General features: G+C 43.8%; 1 protein-coding gene across 1 annotated transcript in view; it reads left to right on the plus strand.

The window, feature by feature from the left end:
• The first annotated feature begins 12,050 nt into the window (after positions 1 to 12,050).
• DCUN1D1 (defective in cullin neddylation 1 domain containing 1) overlaps positions 12,051 to 19,464 on the plus strand; it is a 29,088-nt gene continuing 21,674 nt past the window's right edge. Inside the window, exons 1-2 of the mRNA XM_088456367.1 lie at positions 12,051 to 12,387; positions 14,591 to 14,807. Coding sequence (XP_088312493.1) covers positions 12,385 to 12,387; positions 14,591 to 14,807 — 220 coding nt within the window. The 5' untranslated portion in view covers positions 12,051 to 12,384. The remainder of the gene's footprint in view (positions 12,388 to 14,590; positions 14,808 to 19,464) is intronic.

Below are 19,464 nucleotides of genomic sequence, written 5' to 3' on the forward strand. Positions count from 1 at the left end.
GGTTTCGGTGTGTGATGGAAGACAGTGGCACTCAAGACAAGGCATCGTACAGTGCTGCAAACACAGGTAAGTACCTAAGGATGGCTCTGTATTCATTCTATGGGGGGTGTATACTTATATTACCTGGGGAAGGGGCTGAGGTGGGTTGAGAGGTGTAAATCATCAAGGGGGGTGTAAACATATACATATTTGTTAGGGGAGGTAGGTTGGGGGGTGTAGTAATGTTTTGTGGGGTTTTGTATACTAATATTTTTTTGGGGGGCATGAAGTGGGTTGAGGGTTGTAGTATTAGGGGGTTTGTGCAGTAGTATTTTGTGCCATGGGACATATTATTAAGAGTTGTATACTATGTTCTATTGTGTTTAATTTATTTAGTGCGTGTATATATATATATAATTATATATATTTTTTTATAGACACACACTATACTGTATATATTTATATGTGTGTATGTGTGTTTGTGTGTGGGGGGGTAGTGTTGTCATGTGGGAGCTAATTAAGGGTTGTAATAATGTTTTACATGCCATCAGATATCAAACCTTTGTGAATCTGGAGACTGAAAGAACCAGTTGTCCAGAAGAAGAGCAGATCAGTCGTTGGAAAGGCAAGCGGCACACACGCACATATATGTATGGCATGTAAGCACAACAACTTTCCTTTAATAAATCACATGGATCAAGGCCATGACTAGGAGTTTGCAAGTGGTGTCACAGCACAGGGCTCTGTGGGCGGCACTGTCATTGCCCCACGGTCCTTGCTTATGGCTAGAAGGGTGCCTGGAATGGCACCCTGCAGCCAGTATTGCTGTGGAAGTGCCTCCCATAGTCCATTAGATGCTCTGGGCATGCACTCTGCTGTTTGTGCAGCCGTCCGAATCGTCCTAAGGATGCTTTGGGCAGTGCTAGCGGTCCCATACCCTATGATGACATCATGATGTCATGCACCCAGGGAGTTGGGGGTGTTACAAGTCTTTCTGGAGTTTTGTTACGGCATTTACTAGGGTTGTTTCTCAATTTAAAGAGTTATTTTGTGTTTTGGTTTTGGATCTGGATCTTTCTTCGTGTTTTGGATCTGGATTGGTTTTGCCAAAACCACCCTTCCGTGTTTTGGGTTCTGGGTTTTGTGTTTTGGATCTGTATTTTTTTGAAAAAAAGCATAAAAACAGCTAAAAATCACAGAATTTGTAGGTTTTTCTGCTCCTATGCTATTATTAACCTCAATAACCTTAATTTCCACTCATTTCCAGTCTATTCTGAATACCTCACACCTCACAATAGTGTTTTTATGTCCAAAAGGTTGCACCGAGGTAGCTGGATGACTATGCTAAGCGACACGAGTGGGCGGCACAAACACGTGACCCATCTAGGCGTGAAACTGCAGTGGCAGACAGGATGGCATTGAAAAACTAGGCCCCAAACTGTACATAATGCAAAGAAAAAAAAAGAGGTGCAAGATGGAATTGTCCTTGGGCCCTCCCACCCACCCTTATGTTGTATAAACAGGACATGCACACTTTAACAAACCAATCATTTCAGCGCCAGGGTCTGCCACACAACTGTGGCTGAAATGATTGGTTCGTTTGGGCCCCCACAAAACAAGCTGGCAATTAATCTGTCCCTGCACAAACTGGCTCTACGGAGGCAAGAAGTCGTCCTCATCCTCCTCATCCACAGATTCCTCACCCTCTTCAGTGTTATGTACATCCTCATCCTCACAGAGTATTAATTCGTCCCTGCTGGAACCACAGGTCCCTCTGTACGTTCTGGAGGCTGGTCTCCCTGGAAGAGTTGATCATTCATTTTATGAACATCATCTTCTCCACATTTTGTGGAAGCAACCTCCTACGCCTTTCGCTAACAAGGTTCCCGGCTGCACTAAACACTCTTTCGGAGTACACACTGGAGGGGGGGCAACTCAGGTAAAATAGAGCCAGTTTGTACAGGGACCTCCAAATTGCTTCTTTTTCCTGCCAGTACAGGTACGGACTGTCTGACATGCCTACTTGGATGCTGTCACCGATGTAATCCTTTAACAGACAGACGCACGCTTGTCGCTGCTGCTTTGAGGATTCAAGTGCGGCTACAGCCCACACAATTCACAAAGACAGAAAAAAAAAAAGAATATTTTTATTGTTTGTGGAGCACACTTTGAGGGTTACACCACCCTCTAACAGACAGACGCACGCTTGTCGCTGCTGCTTTGAGGATGCAAGTGCGGCTACAGCCCACACAATTCACAAAGACAGAAAAAAGAAGAAGAATATTTTTATTCTTTGTGTAGCACACTTTGAGGGTGTCACCACCCTTTAACAGACAGACGCACGCTTGTCGCTGCTGCTTTAAGGATGCAGGTGCGGCTACAGCCCACACATTTCACAAAGACCGAAAAAAAAGAACAATATTTTTATTGTTTGTGTAGCACACTTTGAGGGTGTCACCACCCTTTAACAGACAGACGCACGCTTGTCGCTGCTGCTTTGAGGATGCAAGTGTGGCTACATCGCACACAAGTCACAAACACATAAAAAAAATTTTTTTGATTTTTTGGAGCACTTTGAGAGTTACAACACCCTTTAACAGACAGACGCACGCTTGTCGCTGCTGCTTTGAGGATGCAAGTGCGGCTACAGCCCACACAATTCACAAAGACAGAAAAAAAAAGAACAATATTTTAATTGTTTGTGTAGCACACTTTGAGGGTGTCACCACCCTTTAACAGACAGACGCACGCTTGTCGCTGCTGCTTTAAGGATGCAGGTGCGGCTACAGCCCACACAATTCACAAAGACAGAAAAAAGAAGAAGAATATTTTTATTGTTTGTGTAGCACACTTTGAGGGTGTCACCACCCTTTAACAGACAGACGCACGCTTGTCGCTGCTGCTTTGAGGATGCAAGTGTGGCTACATCGCACACAAGTCACAAACACATTAAAAAAAATTTTTTGATTTTTTGGAGCACTTTGAGAGTTACAACACCCTTTAACAGACAGACGCACGCTTGTCGCTGCTGCTTTGAGGATGCAAGTGCGGCTACAGCCCACACAATTCACAAAGACAGAAAAAAAAAGAACAATATTTTAATTGTTTGTGTAGCACACTTTGAGGGTGTCACCACCCTTTAACAGACAGACGCACGCTTGTCGCTGCTGCTTTGAGGATGCAGGTGGAATCTAGACGGGATTTGGAACCGAGGACACACTACCTCCATCAATTGTCTAAATCCCACTGCACTAATGTCGGATACCGGACGCACGTCTAACACCAACATAGCAGTCAAGGCCTCAGTTATACGTTTTGCTTCAGGATGACTGCTGTCGTACTTCATCCTCATCGCTAGGGACTGTTGGAGGGTCAATTGTTTAGTAAAAGTAGTGATGTTCCTACTTCCTCTCTGGGATGATGAACAACTCCCAGCAGCAGCAACAGCACTAGTAGGAAGTGGTTCTTGATCTTTCCCTATTTTATTTTTATCAGAGAAAGTTTGGTCCTCCATTTATGTTATATTGATATATATACGTGCGGCTAAAGCGCACACAAACACAGAAAATATTTTTTTATTTTTGCTGGAGAGTAGTGCACTTTGTGGGTTACACCACCCTTTAAGAAATGAGCCAGCCGGCTCTTTACTTATGGGACACAGGCGCACGCTTGGCGCTGCTCCTTTGTTGATGCACGTGCAGCCACAGTGCACACAAGTCACAAACACAGAAAATATATTTTTTTGGTTTGGACTGGAGTGTACTTTGGGGGTTACAGCACCCTTTAACGGTCAAGCCAGCCGGCCCTTTACTTATGACATAGGCGCACGCTTGGCACTACTTTGTTGATGCACGTGCGGCTACTGCGCACACAATTCACAAACACAGAAAATAAATTTTTTTTTGGTTTGGACTGGAGTGTACTTTCGGGGGTTACAGCACCCTTTAACGGTCAAGCCAGCCGGCCCTTTACTTATGACACAGGCGCACGCTTGGCACTACTTTGTTGATGCACGTGCGGCTACTGCGCACACAATTCACAAACACAGAAAATAATTTTTTTTTTGGTTTGGACTGGAGTGTACTTTGGGGGTTACAGCACCCTTTAACGGTCAAGCCAGCCGGCCCTTTACTTATGACACAGGCGCACGCTTGGCACTACTTTGTTGATGCACGTGCGGCTACTGCGCACACAATTCACAAACACAGAAAATAAATTTTTTTTGGGTTTGGACTGGAGTGTACTTTGGGGGTTACAGCACCCTTTAACGGTCAAGCCAGCCGGCCCTTTACTTATGACACAGGCGCACGCTTGGCACTACTTTGTTGATGCACGTGCGGCTACTGCGCACACAATTCACAAACACAGAAAATAATTTTTTTTTTGGTTTGGACTGGAGTGTACTTTCGGGGGTTACAGCACCCTTTAACGGTCAAGCCAGCCGGCCCTTTACTTATGACACAGGCGCACGCTTGGCACTACTTTGTTGATGCACGTGCGGCTACTGCACACACAATTCACAAACACAGAAAATATATTATTTTTTTAGCACTTGGGGGGAGCACCCCTGATGGACAGAGCACCCCCTGGACAACACTACAGCACCTCTTTAGGACTGGGACACTGCACAGGACTTTGGAGTGGACACAGCCCCTATGGAGAACTGACTGCACAACACAGTCCAGCCAGCCCCTATGGACTTTGAAGTAGTGGACACAGCCCCTATTAACAACAGCAGCACAGCACAACACAGCCAGCCCCTATGGACTTTGAAGTAGTGGACAACAGCAGCACTACACTACACTACACAGCCCTAACTCCCACCCTCCCTCTTCACTGTCCACAGCCGAGTGAGAAAATGGCGCCGACGTGGGTACCTTATATAGGATCCAAAACCCGCGAGACTCGGAAGGCGGGAAGATGACGTTTTGCCTCGATTTCAGAATCCGAGTCAGGCGGGAAAAGTCGAGCCTGACTCGGATTGGACTCGGATCGGGGGGGCTCGGGGGGGTTCGGATTTCAGAAATCCGAACCCGCTCACCCCTAATATATATATAATTTTATTTTTGCTTTTTTTATTTCATGTTTTACATAACTGTGTTTGTGTGTTTATCGTGTAGGGCTCCATGCTGCAACCCTGCAAACATTGGGCAAAAGGAGGATGGGGGGGGTAGGGGCTCAGTGGGTTGAGTAGGTGGGGGGCCCTGCTTGTTTAGTTTGTACTGGTCCCCACAATATCTGATGGCAGCTCTGCAGCCAGGTGCGTCAGGGTGGGTGCCCTGTGGACCCTATGGACCTCGAAGAAAAAGGAGTTATCTAGGTAAGTCTACCATAACTCTTATTTTCTTCTTCAAGGTCCATAGGGATCCACAGGTATACCATGGGGATGTCCTAAAGCAGTTCCCCTAGGGTGGGGGACGCTCCTGAGCAGAAATAACTCGTCGCCCAAAGGAAGCATCCTGAGAGGCAAAAGTATCAAAGGCATAGAACCTAAGAAAAGTGTGGACGTGGCTGCCTTGCACAATTGTTCAGCAGAGGCACCTCAGCTAAATGCCCACGATGGCCCTACAGAACAAGTAGAATGTGCTGTCACCATGCTTGGGACAGGGAGATCAGCCTGTATGTACACCTGAGAGATAGTCATGCGCAGCCATCACACCAGAGTCTGTTTATTAGCTGGCCATCCTCGTTTGTGAAAACCATATAATACAAAAAGAGCATCTGATTTTGTACGCTCCACATAAATACAGAGAGAACAAACTACATTCAGGGAGGCTTCACCTACAGAAAGATCTGGAGCCTGAAAAGCTTTAACAACAATTTCTTCATTTACATGAAAAAGGGACACTACCTTAGGCAGGTAACTCTCTCTAGTACGAAGAACAGCTTTATCCTGGTGAAAAATAAGAAATGGGGGAGCAACAAGAAAGGGCTTCCAAATCAGAGACTCTGCATGCAGAAGAGATAGGGAGGAGAAAAATGTCAAACATTTCAAATATACAAGGGTTCAAATAGCGCCCCTAAGAACCAACGACAAATCCCACGGTGCTACCGGTAGAACAAAAGGAGGCTGAACTCCCTAAAAAAAAATTATAATATCTGGTAATGAGGCAATCTTCCTCTGGAACCAGACTGACAGTGCAGAAACCTGCACTTTAAAAGTGGCCAGGCAGGGACCACGGTCTAAAACTGCCCGTAGAAAAGTCAGTATCCTCGAAATCCTGAACACCTTACGATCATACGTTCTGTGGGCACACCACTGACCAAAAGAATGCCAAACCCTGTAATAAATGAGGGCAGAAGCAGGCTTTCGTGCACTAAGCATTGTCTGAATTACAGAACTGGAGAAACCTTTTGCTCTTCAGATGGAAGATTCAAGAGCCACACTGTCAAAGCCAGATGAGGTAAGTCTGGATGCCAGCAGGTCCTGCCATAGAGGAAGAGGATATGGACTGTCTATTGACATATTCTGTATGTCGGTGAACCAATGACGTCTGGGCCAAGCCGGAGCTACCAGTATTACTGTTTCGCCTTCCTGCTTGAATTTCCTGAGAACTCTTGTGAGGAGGGAAAATGGAGGAAAGAGATACGCCAGCTTGAAGTCCCATCTTCCTGCCAGTGCATCCACAAAGGCTGCTGATGGGTCTCTGGACCCATACCTGGGGACCTTGTGGTTGTGACGTGACAACATGAGATCTATTTCTGGTAGACCCCATTTGTTTACCAGAAGCTGAAACACTCCTGGATGGAGAGACCACTCTCCTGCATGTATGTCCTGGTGACTTAGGAAGTCTGCTTCCCAATTGAGTACTCTCGGTATGAATATTGCCGATATGGCCAGAAGATGACATTCTGCACAAATCAGAATCCTTGTCACCTCTTTCATGGCTGCATAACTTATTGTGCCTCCCTGATGATTGAGGTAGGCCACTGTTGTCGCATTGTCGGAATGGATCTGGAACAGCTTGCCCTGAAGCAGGTCCTGTGCCCTGATGAGTGTTTTGTATACTGCTCGCAATTCTAGAATGTTTATTGGCATATGACTTTCCTGATTTGTCCATCTTCCCTGAAAGGTGTGATGACCTGTCACTGCTCCCCATCTGCGAAGACTGGCGTCTGTTGCGAGCAGTACCCTTTTGGAATACAGAATGGGTGCCCTTTGTTCAGATGATCCTTTCTCAGCCACCACAGGAGGGAGTGACGAACCTCTGGAGTAACATGGATCATCTGGAACTTTATTCAATACTCTCCGTTCCACTTGGAGAGATTCAACTTTTGCAGAGACCTGGAATGGAACTGAGAATTCCCCACCATGTCGAAAGTGATCCCAGGACCAGCATTGCTAGCAGAATGGATACCCTTCACTTCCGAAGCAGCTTGCGTATTCGCAACGATGGGGCCACAATCTTGTCCTCTTGCAAAAACTCCATCTGTGCCTGAGAATACAGAAGAGCTCCCAGTCTTGCCGGCCCAGACCTTAGTTTGTCGCCTTGATATTTTGCAAAAACTAGATGCATTAGAGGAAGGCTGTTCCCTTGCTCGACTCTGAGAACCAAAGGACCAAAAAGAAACCCTTCTAGACTTTATAGTTGTCGTAGATGGCAGACCTGCTGACTTTGAAGCCGCCAGAGTAGCTATTATTTTATCCAACTCTGCTGCGCCCTTTTTAATCCTGTATCAGCTTTCCAAGATCTTAACCAAAGAGCCCTGTGTGGCACTATTGAAGCTGCTGATGCTTTAGAAGCTAAAATTTCAGCATCTACAGCAGCTTCTCCCAGATAGGAAGCCGCTTCCCGTAAATTAGAGATCTACATCATATGTTCCCTGGTAGCATTTGGTAAAGAATTTTCCAATGCTTCCATCTATTCTTCAACCGCTTTGGCTACCCAGGCTCCAGCCAGAGCTGGACGAGTAACAGCTCCAGATGATGAAAAAATTATTTTAAGACACGCCTCAATCTTTTTATCCATGGAATCCTTCAGGGAAGATGCGGACGGAGTAGGCAATGTAGCATTTTTTATTAAATGAATCACATGAGCATCTACAGGTCTTTGATTGTCATGGCTGCCGACACATGAGAGTCCTGGAGGGAGGCAGGCCTACTAGGCACAATAAACTGGGGTGGTCTTAGGAATGACCTTTCCATGAAAATCAGTAGTACAGGATAAAAGTAAAATAGAATTTATTCACATAAGAATTATAAACAGCAAGGTCTCAAATAAAGTCTCAAACAGCACAGAGGTTCACATATGCAATAATATGTATAGGATATATAAGCAGTCTTTAGCATATAAGAACTAACGTGGTAGGGAACCCCGAGTCCAGAATGAGGCTAACACCTCAGGATGACATTAAGGACATTTGCCAGGGTAGAGCCCTGTAGTAATGGAAATCCGGAGCAGAGCGGGCCCTGCTGAATAATATAGTTCTGGGACAGGACCGAGCCCTGCGGTGCAGTGAGAGATGAAGCAAACTTGAGCCTTGTGGTGTAGTGAAGTCAGAGCAGGGTTAAGCCCTGTAAGATGATGAGATTCCAGGACAGGGTTGAGCCCTGCGGCGTGGCTAGAGTTCGGAGCGAGGTTAAGCCCCGTGATGCAGAAAGGATTGTAGCGGGGGTTGAGCCCCGTGATGCGGAGAAGATTGTAGCGGGGTTGAGCACCGTGACGCGGAGAAGATTGTAGCGGGGTTGAGCCCCGTGATGCGGAGAAAATTGTAGCAGGGTTGAGCCCCATGATGCAGAGAATATTGTAGCGGGGTTGAGCCCCGGGATGCGGAGAAGACTGTAGCGGGGTTGACCCCCGTGATGCGGAGAAAATTGTAGCGAGGTTGAGCCCCATGAGGCGGAGAAGATTGTAGCAGGGTTGGGCCCTGTAGTGTGGCTGACATCAGAAGTTCATCTGGAATATAACAAAGTCCACAGCAATCCACAGGCACAGCGGGGATCTGGCAGGAGTCCAAGAAAATACCTGAAAGCAACGTTGCACAGACACTGAGACACAGTTAGTAACAGGCTTCATACTAGAGGTCTGTGATCTGTAGGAAGTTTCAAAACATGTGACCCAAATGGAATCAGGTTTGAAATAATGAGCAATCTAGGAATCCCACAACCTGATGACACCTGGGAAACAGATGATCACTTTAACACTCTATCCCCTGAATGAGAAGCATGCCAGCAAGCAGGGTAGCTCCTCCAACGACCACAATGGAACTTTGGCAAAAGTAGTCTATCTTTATGTACTGAAATAGTCACAGTCCTGACATAGCTGCAAGGCGGCAGCGAAATGCATTAGGTGGCTGCTCCTGGACACTGGGTTACTATATGGGAAGCTTCCCCTACTTCACTTGGTACATTATACTGATTTGGAATACCAGCACCTTTATCACCGGGTACAGAAAAAAAAGGTGGAAAAGCGCTGCAAACACAAACACCATGCCTTAAAATGTAATTTGTATATAATTGTTTAATATACGCTCATTAAAATGGTGTGATAATACTCTAATACATGTATATGGACATATCACAAAACCAGTAATATGTCTCTCATGACAAATGGTAAAAAATAGAGCATCTATATGAATATACTGTAAGTAGCACATACAATTGAAAAGCGCTATTCACAAACTTCACCCAAAGCTGACAGATCCAAAACCGCAACAATGTGCAAAAATATTGTCGCTTAGAGGACTATTGTTGGAGAGCAAATAAGAAATACAATGTCTGTAAAAAAAGGAATGTCCTGTTGTAAACCACTACTGTTTGTAGCAAGAATAACGTGGCTATATTGTAGCCTAAAGCAAATGTCCACACATAATTCACATACCGGAAAATATCACCTCCTTGGATATACGGATCTTGTGTGCTGATATCAATTTCACCGTGATCACGGCTTTCTCAAAGGGCACAACCTTTATCACCGGAACTGCAGGCCAAGGATTCCACTACTTGCGTTGGACTATTAAGCAGACCAGAACCATCGCTAATTAGGATCCTCATCATTTGTTGCCGTAAGCCGGTAATTACATTTTAATTAGCTGGACAATCATTTTCCACCGGACCCCATTGATTTACCAGAACTGTACAGATTATTCTAGTACCCAAGTATCCATTCAGACATACCAATACTAGCTTCATATATTTATATATATATGTCCATTATTGCTGGTTTTGCACATGCCAGATGTTTTTATCTTTTAATTTATACTTTCTCATATGATATTAAATGATGTTTAATACCTTTTTAGTATCATCATTGTTTCTAGCGCTGTTTCTATTATGTTGTTCCTCTATATCCAGGAGACAGACCATCTCCTAATAACAGCAGCTTGGAGAAACAGCCTTAGCAGCACCCTATTTACTACCTTTAGTAATTTAACTGTTTGGTGCCTGGTCTCCAACCATAATATTCTCATGGTATCCCTGTGGATCCCTATGGACCCTGAAGAAGAAATATGCATTATCATTTTGAAATGCAAATCTTATTAGAAAAACCTGTGTAGAATCTTAATTTGTGCTGCTTTGGAAAGATGGACTGATGCCAAAGCAAAAACCACAAAGTCTTTTGTGGTAGTGCTTAGAAAAAACACAGCTTTTTCTCACTTTCTTGCAATTTCAATTTAAAAAACAAACACTTTTTTGTCTAGTTTTCTAGGAGATATAAGCAGGCTAATGATATTTTCTGAAAAATCAGTCTGAAAAAAATAAACAAAAAGACAAGTTATTATTTGTGTGGGTACTGTATAAACAAATGATTGATATTGATGATGGAAATGTGACCAGCCCAAAAAGTGTCAAAGTAGGTTCAGTACAGGTGTCAGAAGGGACTCAAATGTGACAGAATTAAATTACATTGCTTTAAGGAATGATTTTTAAACCTGTAGATGTAAATGTATGCATTCTCACATAACTAAATAATAGTATTCAGGCTGTACTATATTATGAATAACACTTCACCAGTAGTTCCCAAACATTCTTGAATCACAGCGCCCTAGATTATCAGCAATCTTTTTACAGCACCCCTTGACCAAAAGTTTCTTAAAGCACTTTCACGAAGAAATAAAATCAAGAACCAGGCATTTGATGCATGTTTATTTTGCCGGTCGTAGCCTGTATCACCCTTGACACATAAAGGAAATTGCCGGGTCAAGCATTTGGACCCGATAATTTGCGGATCAACCCGGGTATTTCATCTGTGTGAAAGGGTCAACCCGGGTCACAATTCCCGGTACTTCAACCCTGGTGAAAACCAGGATCAAAGTCCCAGGAATTTTGACCCGGGTTTAATCAATCCTTCACACAGAAAAAGGAACCGTGTAAATCCACAAATTATCAGGTACAAATGCTTTACCTGGCAATTTCCTTTTCTGCGTGAAAGGGGTATTATTGAGAAATTCAGCCGGTCATCCTTAGGGTCATGTTATGTGGTGGACAGGGTATCGCTCAGGGGCGTTTCTAAAGAGGAGGCGGCCCGTGTGCAGTCTATGTCACTGGCCACCTCCTCTCAGTCCGGCTGCCGGCAGCACACTGGGCGCAGCGCGGCCAGCGCCGTACTAATAGACTCTGGGCACTAGAGTGTGCCCACAGTCTATAGCGCATGCGCAAAACTACAGGAAAATGGCTGCAGTGGCCATTTTCCAGACATTTTTTACAGCGCTGACACCGGCACCGATGTGGGACTCCGGAGAGGTAAGTATAATATGGGTGCAAGGTGTGCAGTGCGGGCCCCCCCTGGACCCAGGGGCCCGTGTGCACCGCACACCCTGCACCCATTATAAATACACCCCTGGTTGCGCTTCTGTTTGTGCATGTATTTTATGATTGGAAGCCACCAGCTCTGGTTTTGCCTATCACATTGACCATAAATACTTTGATTCGTACCTGGACCACTAACCCGTGACACCCCTGTAAGTGCCCTGCGGCACCCAGTTTGCGTGCCACTGCCCTGTACTCTGCAGATCCATAATCAGAGTTTCCCTTATACAGAACATTTTGGGCTTTATACAATGATGTAGTTTATGATCTGTAGCCAGTATTAGAGCACATAACACCTGCTGTCACCCCACGAGAGACTGTCTCTGCCACATCCCCAGCACTGCAGACTTTGTGTACTGTGACTCCCCCAAATCTCTCTCTGCCCCATCCCCAGTGGTAGCAGTCTGTGTGCCTCCCTCCCCAGGGCTCTCTCTACCGTTGCAGTCTCTCCGCACCGCCCCCTTGTGTCTGGCCCAGCTGCTGCTGTGTCTTTGCGGCCGATGTGCCCGTGTGTCCGCGGCCCGCAGTGCCTGCCCGGCCGCCTGCCCTCTCCCTCTGCACCGCAGGCCGCAGCACCATTGCGCATGAGCAAGATCGTAGAGAGCCTGTGAGAGCTGAGAGCGCCACTCACACTCACCTGGAGGCAGAGCACCAACATGGTGAGTGAGTGAGTGACCCGGGCCCGCTGCCCTCCATTTGCCGGTAGAGTGCGGGGATCAGGCGGGCCTGAGGCCTAGTTTCATATGAGGGCGTTATATAGCAAGTGAGCCGGGTGCCGCATCCCAAATCCGGACAGTGCTGCAAATCCACCCCGCGGTCTCAGGGCCTAGTCAGTTTATGTCCTTCCCCGGGTGTCGGCGATGAGGGTGATAGGAGGACATGACTGGGATGCTGTAACTTGTATGTAATGTGTTCCATTTCCATAATGACCTGTCATGCGTGTTAAGGTGCCCCCGGTAGCCACCTTACACACACACAAACATACACACAGCTATAGGTATATATGTGTTACTGGGTGCTCAATGTTACTGAACATATATGTATTATATCAGTAATCATAAATGTATACATCCGTGAGGGATAACCCCATAGTACATATGTGTGTCCTTTATTCAGTGTCTCTGTAACATACCCACTTATATCTCTAAGTAATAAGTACCAGGACCAGAGAGAATCTGACTGCAATGAGAACTCATCTTACTAAATGTTAGATGCTTCCACATTAGCACAGTATTATCCCTGCAGCATTAGCCCCAATTGTGTATTTCCAGCAGTTATTCCACATAATATGTAAGTAGAAATCTGAAGCAATATTTCTAGGGTGTAATTGAAATGTAATATCTATATTTAAAAAGTCCTGTCCTAGTATAATAGGACAAGTCCGGTTTAACAAGTTTGTATTGTATATAAGTGAATAAGATCTGCATAAACATGTGAGATACACAATATAAAGCAGCTGATATGGTGTATATATGTTCAGTGATATACAAAGGTAATAGTAGCTATGTACTGTACAAATTTCACGTACACCTTGTCTGCAGGCTTTTATAATGTGGTTTTCATATAACACCAGTGTAGTTAAATGGCCACCAAGGCATTCTCTAGTTCTTTATTACAAATGAGATGTGGTAGAAGTTAGGACTATGTAAAGCAGGGGAGGAAGAGACAACAAGCAGTTCTAGTATGGTTAATAGGGTTATTCCAGGCTCTGACATCATGTACATGGTTTTTTAATATTTTGAAGAACTCTGATATATAGTTATTTTTCTTTTGTATTTGTCTCATGTAAACGTTGAGGGATGAATGTATACTTGTAAATATTGGGTACTTGTGTACTTTACAGACTCATTGCAGAGAGAACCCAAGTGTCCTACACTCATGATTATTATTATCAATCCTGGTAATGTCTAAATCCCCTTTACGGAGAGGACCCTGACGTCATCAGCCAGTGTCCAGCGTCATTCCCTACCATCCAAGTGGGCATAGACCTTGTAGCGAGCCACCGGGCCCGAAGCGTGGCGAGCGGACAACTTTTTTCTTTAGGTGGGGACAACTTTCAGTACTTGTGTACGTAAAGTACTCAAGTACCATTTAAAACATTCATTGGGTTCTCTCTGCAATGAGTCCGTAAAGTACACAAGTACCAAATATTGTTGTCATGGGAGCGGTTTCTACCACGGGTACACATTAGAATGATGTAATGAACGACAGAACTATCCCTCATTCCGTCCTTCATTACCTGCAACGGGGCCGCATGCAATATCGTCCAGTTGGGCATGCAGCGCGGCCATCCGGACAATACCGCATGTCAGCCCGCAGTTGTCTGCGGCATACACTGTGAGATATCTCACAGTGTATTAGCCCAGACACTTGCGCTCCACCCCCGGGGGGAGGAGACATTTCCCTGTTCCTTCCATGGGAAGGAACACAGGAAATGTCTGTCTGTCGGCCACGGCTGGGCATACACTGCCCGATGCGGCCGACATTTTAACTCACAAATATCGAATCGGACGGGCATGCTGGTCGATCCGGCATGCCCGACCGAGTGATATTTAACCCTCGGTCGCCCACACACACGCTACAATAATCGGGGCGATCTGCGGATATCGGGCGATAATTATAGCGCGTATGCCCAGTTTAAAAAATATGTGGTGTCTTGAGATTTAAGCAGGCAAGTGTTGTTCTGTGTAACCTGCTAAAGTGTAATGTTCTATGTGGCATCTATTTCTATTTTCAAATATTCTCTAAAATAAAAAAGGCCAAAACCTTTATTTGTTCAAAAAGTTGGTTTTTGGTTACAAATAATATGGATTTTTTTTTGTGTAGCTCTTTATAACATTGTTATTATTTTATCTAACACAGAACAAGTTGAAATCCTCGCAGAAAGATAAAGTTCGTCAGTTTATGATCTTCACCCAATCTAGTGAAAAGACTGCAGTAAGTTGCCTCTCCCAGAATGACTGGAAGCTAGATGTTGCTACAGACAACTTTTTTCAGAACCCTGAACTCTATATCAGAGAAAGTGTAAAAGGAGCTTTGGACAGAAAAAAATTAGAGCAACTTTATAATAGATTCAAGGGTAAGTACTGCCAGGTTGCCAAACTTTAAGTCTGGTATCAATTAAACTAATATTACATAGGAACAGAATTATTGTATAACTGTTGCTGTGCTGAATTACATACAAATTATCAGGAAGCTGCACTGCCATTATCCTGAATTAGATTACACCCTCACCCCCGCTGTGCCTGACCTTTATGACATCTTGATCGACATTGCAGAGTAGCTACCAACATCTTCACAGGTTAGGAACTGCGGTCCTCAATGTCAGTGACCGGTGCTCCTTGTGGGGGTTCAAAGGGGATATTAAAACACTGGAAGAGTGACGACTTATTCAGTGTCTCAGGTGCACCCCAATGACTGGTTCCCTAAGTGACCGTCTAGGTTTGCCTAATAGCAGCACTGGCCATGTCTACAAACTAATATGTATATTTGCTTAGTTTGTTTATTTTACACCATCAGTGTATGCAGACTTGGAAAATTGCAGTAACAGAAAAAACGACAGAGGGGGGAATTCAGTTAGCCGCGATAAGTCGCTTTTTTGTGGAAAACATCTTATTGTGGGAAACTGTACTTATCGCGTTATCCTATTAGCCGCCAATTTTCGCGTATGCAAATTCTCCATATCTTTTCTGCCAAAAAGTTTTCATCACCTCCTGAGTACTGTAGATGAAAAATTGTACAAAGCCCCTATTTTTGGCTAAAAATGTTGGGACTTGTTCAGAATAACTGGGACACCCTCCTTAATGACTAATTAGGCAAAAATAATATTTTAATCAGCTTAATTTGGCCAATAATGACATGTCATTTTTGAGGTGAAAATGGGCAAAGTGCAGAGAAATGGGTTAATGGATGTGGGACAGGTATATGAGGGTGTTGTATGCATGGGATAAGTATATGGGGGAGCTGTATGAGTGGTACAGGTATATGGGGAGCTGTATGCATGGGATAGGTATATGGGGGAGCTGTATGAGTGGGACAGGTGTTTTTAAGATTGCAGGTGGGTGTTAGAGGTGTATTTGTTTTTTAAAGTGTCTTTAAATGAGACAAATATATACTTAGGCATTTTTATGCACTCCAATTTGAAAAGAACATTTATTTACAAAACAACACTTGTTTTCTAACATTATTTGACTGTTTAATAAAAGAAATGCCTATAACAGCCATTTGACACAATTTAAGAAAACCATATACTTTTATTAGGGTCACTAATACACTTCTATACTGTTATCCTTTATAGCTTCGCCCTTTTTGGGGGTACAGGCAGATTTCCCCATTTTCACCTTTACTTATCGCCAATAAAAGCAGGAAGGATGTTCGGGTGATGTCGCTTAGTGACTTTTGGGATTGAATTGCACACAAAATGGGGGCGCGCATAGACGCGATGAGTGGAATTCTCCCACCAAGGGTGCGAAACCTTAGCGCATGAAAATATACCACATTATCGTGGCTATTTGATTCCCCCCCCATAATATGTAAATATTCATGCAGTAGTTAGAAGAGAGAATGGGTTGCATGTAAGAATATATTTCTCTATAAATATCTATCTTGGCTGTCCCAGCCCACTCTTAGGTATCCTTATTTTGGTGTCACACACAAGTGTACGTCATGGGATTCCTGCCCAAAGACGAATTAGAATCCTGCAGCTGTCACAAGTTTGCTTAGTGGCATATAACTTTCATTGGAAACCAGCTTTTCTTTGTTGCAGAACTGTGCTTCAGCTGTGATAATGCTGAACGTGGCATTTTGACAGTTAAAGCACTGTAGTAAGCTATGTGCATTGTTTTGATTGGAAGAGCAACGATTAGACATACCAGTGTGACCAAGCATATGGGGTAATTCCATGGTTCTTATTTTTAATTACCCTCTTCTTTTAATTAATGCCTTTTACTATACTGTTTACCTGTCGGATTACAGACTTTTTAGCTCACGCACTTACCGTAACTTTGTTATAATTTTATTCCAGTTTCAAAATGGTATAAATCAACTTCCTCAAAATTTCTGTTATTCCTTTCACACTAAGGGCGCGTATCAGTTGTGGCGTTACCGCTCTGAAACGGCACTTCTCAGCCAGCAATTGCGCTAGTTTTTCCTCATATCTCACAGAAGTGCACATGTAAACTAGTGATGTGTAGCCTACAGTAATAGGCATGTATGTGTGTATCCAAACATCGTGGGGTGTTCGGTGTTACATCTCTAATTGAATCAGCCTCTGATGTCATGCTGTGATTGCTAAAGTGCCATATTAACCATAATTAAACACCTTTTTTCTTAGCTAACTTTTTAAATAGTAATATTAGCTACAAAGAGATATATATATTTTTTTTTACATTTCTTTATTCATCAGAGCAAAAACATAGTACATCACTTCTCAAAAGATATTAGGTAATCGTATTACATTGATAGCATGTAGCTAGCAAAAACAATCCAATAAAGGAACCACATAGTTTCCATATCAAAAATATATATAGAGCAAAATCAAAATACATTATGTAGTCCACCCCTTCCCCAGACATGGTCGTCAATCTCCCCTCCCAAAACAAAATTTTGATATACATTAATTTGGAGAAGATAAAGAAATTGGAGGGTCATCTAGTAATATGTGTGTCTCATACCAAGAGGTATATCGGAAGCAGTTGTATATTTGACGTTTAAGGTCCAGGGTCAGAGAATCTGTAAAACCCTCCCACAATTGAAAAAGGAGGCCATTTTGACTTCTTTATGTAGGGTGGTTTCCAGCCAATCCATCTGAAAGGTGTAAAATAATATACTTCTATATAAAGAAACTGATGGGGGTTGTGGGCTGGTCCACATTTGAAGTATACTCTTGCCGGCTACCGCCGAACTTGTCAGCAACAATTTCTTACTCTCATTTGGTGCGGGGACAAAATGCCTAATATTGCCCACTCTGCCGACAACAGGAGATAATAGATTTGTTTCCTCTAAATCTAGTTAATTAACAGCTGTCAAATTGTCGTATTAATGGGCGTTACCACATACAGTGTACAAAAGTTGCATTAGCCACTCCACATTTAGAACAATCACTAGTGTCCGACAAACCCATCACAAAGATACCTGTTATGATATATGTTATAAAACATCTCCCTATACATGCTTGATGAGAGCACAGATTGAGAATAAAATGATGATCGTAATAGTTTATCCATATACAAAGATATTTTAAAAATAAATCAACTTGTAGTATACAATAATGTATCAACAAAATATCATGTGTTACACAACCTTACTAACTAGTAGTAAGTAATGCAAAACTTTTAGTTTACAAATCCATGCCTTAGTTATACATTTACATTTGTTTTATTTTCACTCATATGTGTTATAATGATAACTCCATTTATGCTTACAATTCACCACATACTAATAACTCTGATTTCATTGGAAATCACAACTGGGTCTCTCTTAACAGATTTACACTACCTGTCAAAAGTTTTAGAACATCCCCATTTTTTCAGTTTGTATTGAAGTTTAAGCGATAAGTCCTGTGAATAACCTAAAATGGTACAATGTAAGCTGTAAACTGCTAGAGGTTAAAAGTAAAAAATAAAAAAGTTTAGGTGCAAAAACTGAAAAATAATATAATTTGGAGAGTACTAAAAAAAGACTTTTCTCCTTCATCCACTAGGGGACACTGGAGTCTCAATACAATGGGTATAGGAGTGGGTTAACCGGGAGCTGGCACCTTAAAAAAAAACAACTAACTGTAGCTAGCTCCTCCCCCTCTATACCCCCCCCAAGCCAGTCTAAAAAAGTGTGCCCTGGGAGCTGGATGTTTGTCTCCCACTTAGGTCTTATTTTAAAAGAAAGAAATGACCTCCAATCAGCAGTAGGATGGACAGGCAGCCCACTGCCCCTGCCTGTCTACACCGATGAATGCTGCCAGGGGAGACCTCACCGCTGCTGCACAAAAGTTTGTGCTGAGGTCTCCTGCTACAGAGACCTCAGTCTCTGGGGAACCCAGATACGCGCTGTTTGCAGTGCTCGTTGCGGGTTCCCACAGCACATGCCCGCCGCCGGCAGTATAGGCAGGGTCAAGGTTAGTGTCACCTGGCTCCCTGGTTAGCAGAGGAGCCAGGACATTATAATAGGCGGGCATTTCACAGTTGCCGCTCACGCGGTAGGCGCGCCATAGCGGGGGGGGGGGGGGGGGGCGGAGCTTAAGTTTTTTCTTCTGCCTCCCATCAGCCTCAGCACTTCTAAAGAACGCTGAGGGGCCATTTTGGAGCACTACTAAGTGGAGGAGCAGGCTGTGTCTGGAGTCAGGCTAGTACTCTGTTATCAGCCCTTGCTATTATTGTTACAGCGTTATTCAACAAGCACTGTACAGTGGATTGCTTATCCACCTCTGTGCCCCTTTTCAGTCAGTCATAGGTGTGATTGTAACTACTACTGTCGTTTTTCTATCTATGTGTGTGTGTGGTAACAGTACACTTCAGGATGTCTAACAAGGGGTCTAAGGCAGCCCAAAAGTCCTTTTCCTGCAAGACTTGTGGGAAAAAATTCACACAGGGACAGCCTAATGCTTCCTTACTGTGTGATAATTGCATGTCTCAGCCTCAGGACTCTGTTAATGTGAGCCAGCCTATGTGGTCGGATCAATTAGCATCAGTTATATCTAACCTGTCATCTGAGTTGGAAGCAGCTCGCAGAGACAGGGAGAG

Source organism: Taudactylus pleione, unplaced genomic scaffold (assembly GCF_031769625.1).
Source record: "Taudactylus pleione unplaced genomic scaffold, aTauple2 ptg000702l, whole genome shotgun sequence".
Taxonomy (NCBI): Eukaryota; Metazoa; Chordata; class Amphibia; order Anura; family Myobatrachidae; genus Taudactylus; species Taudactylus pleione.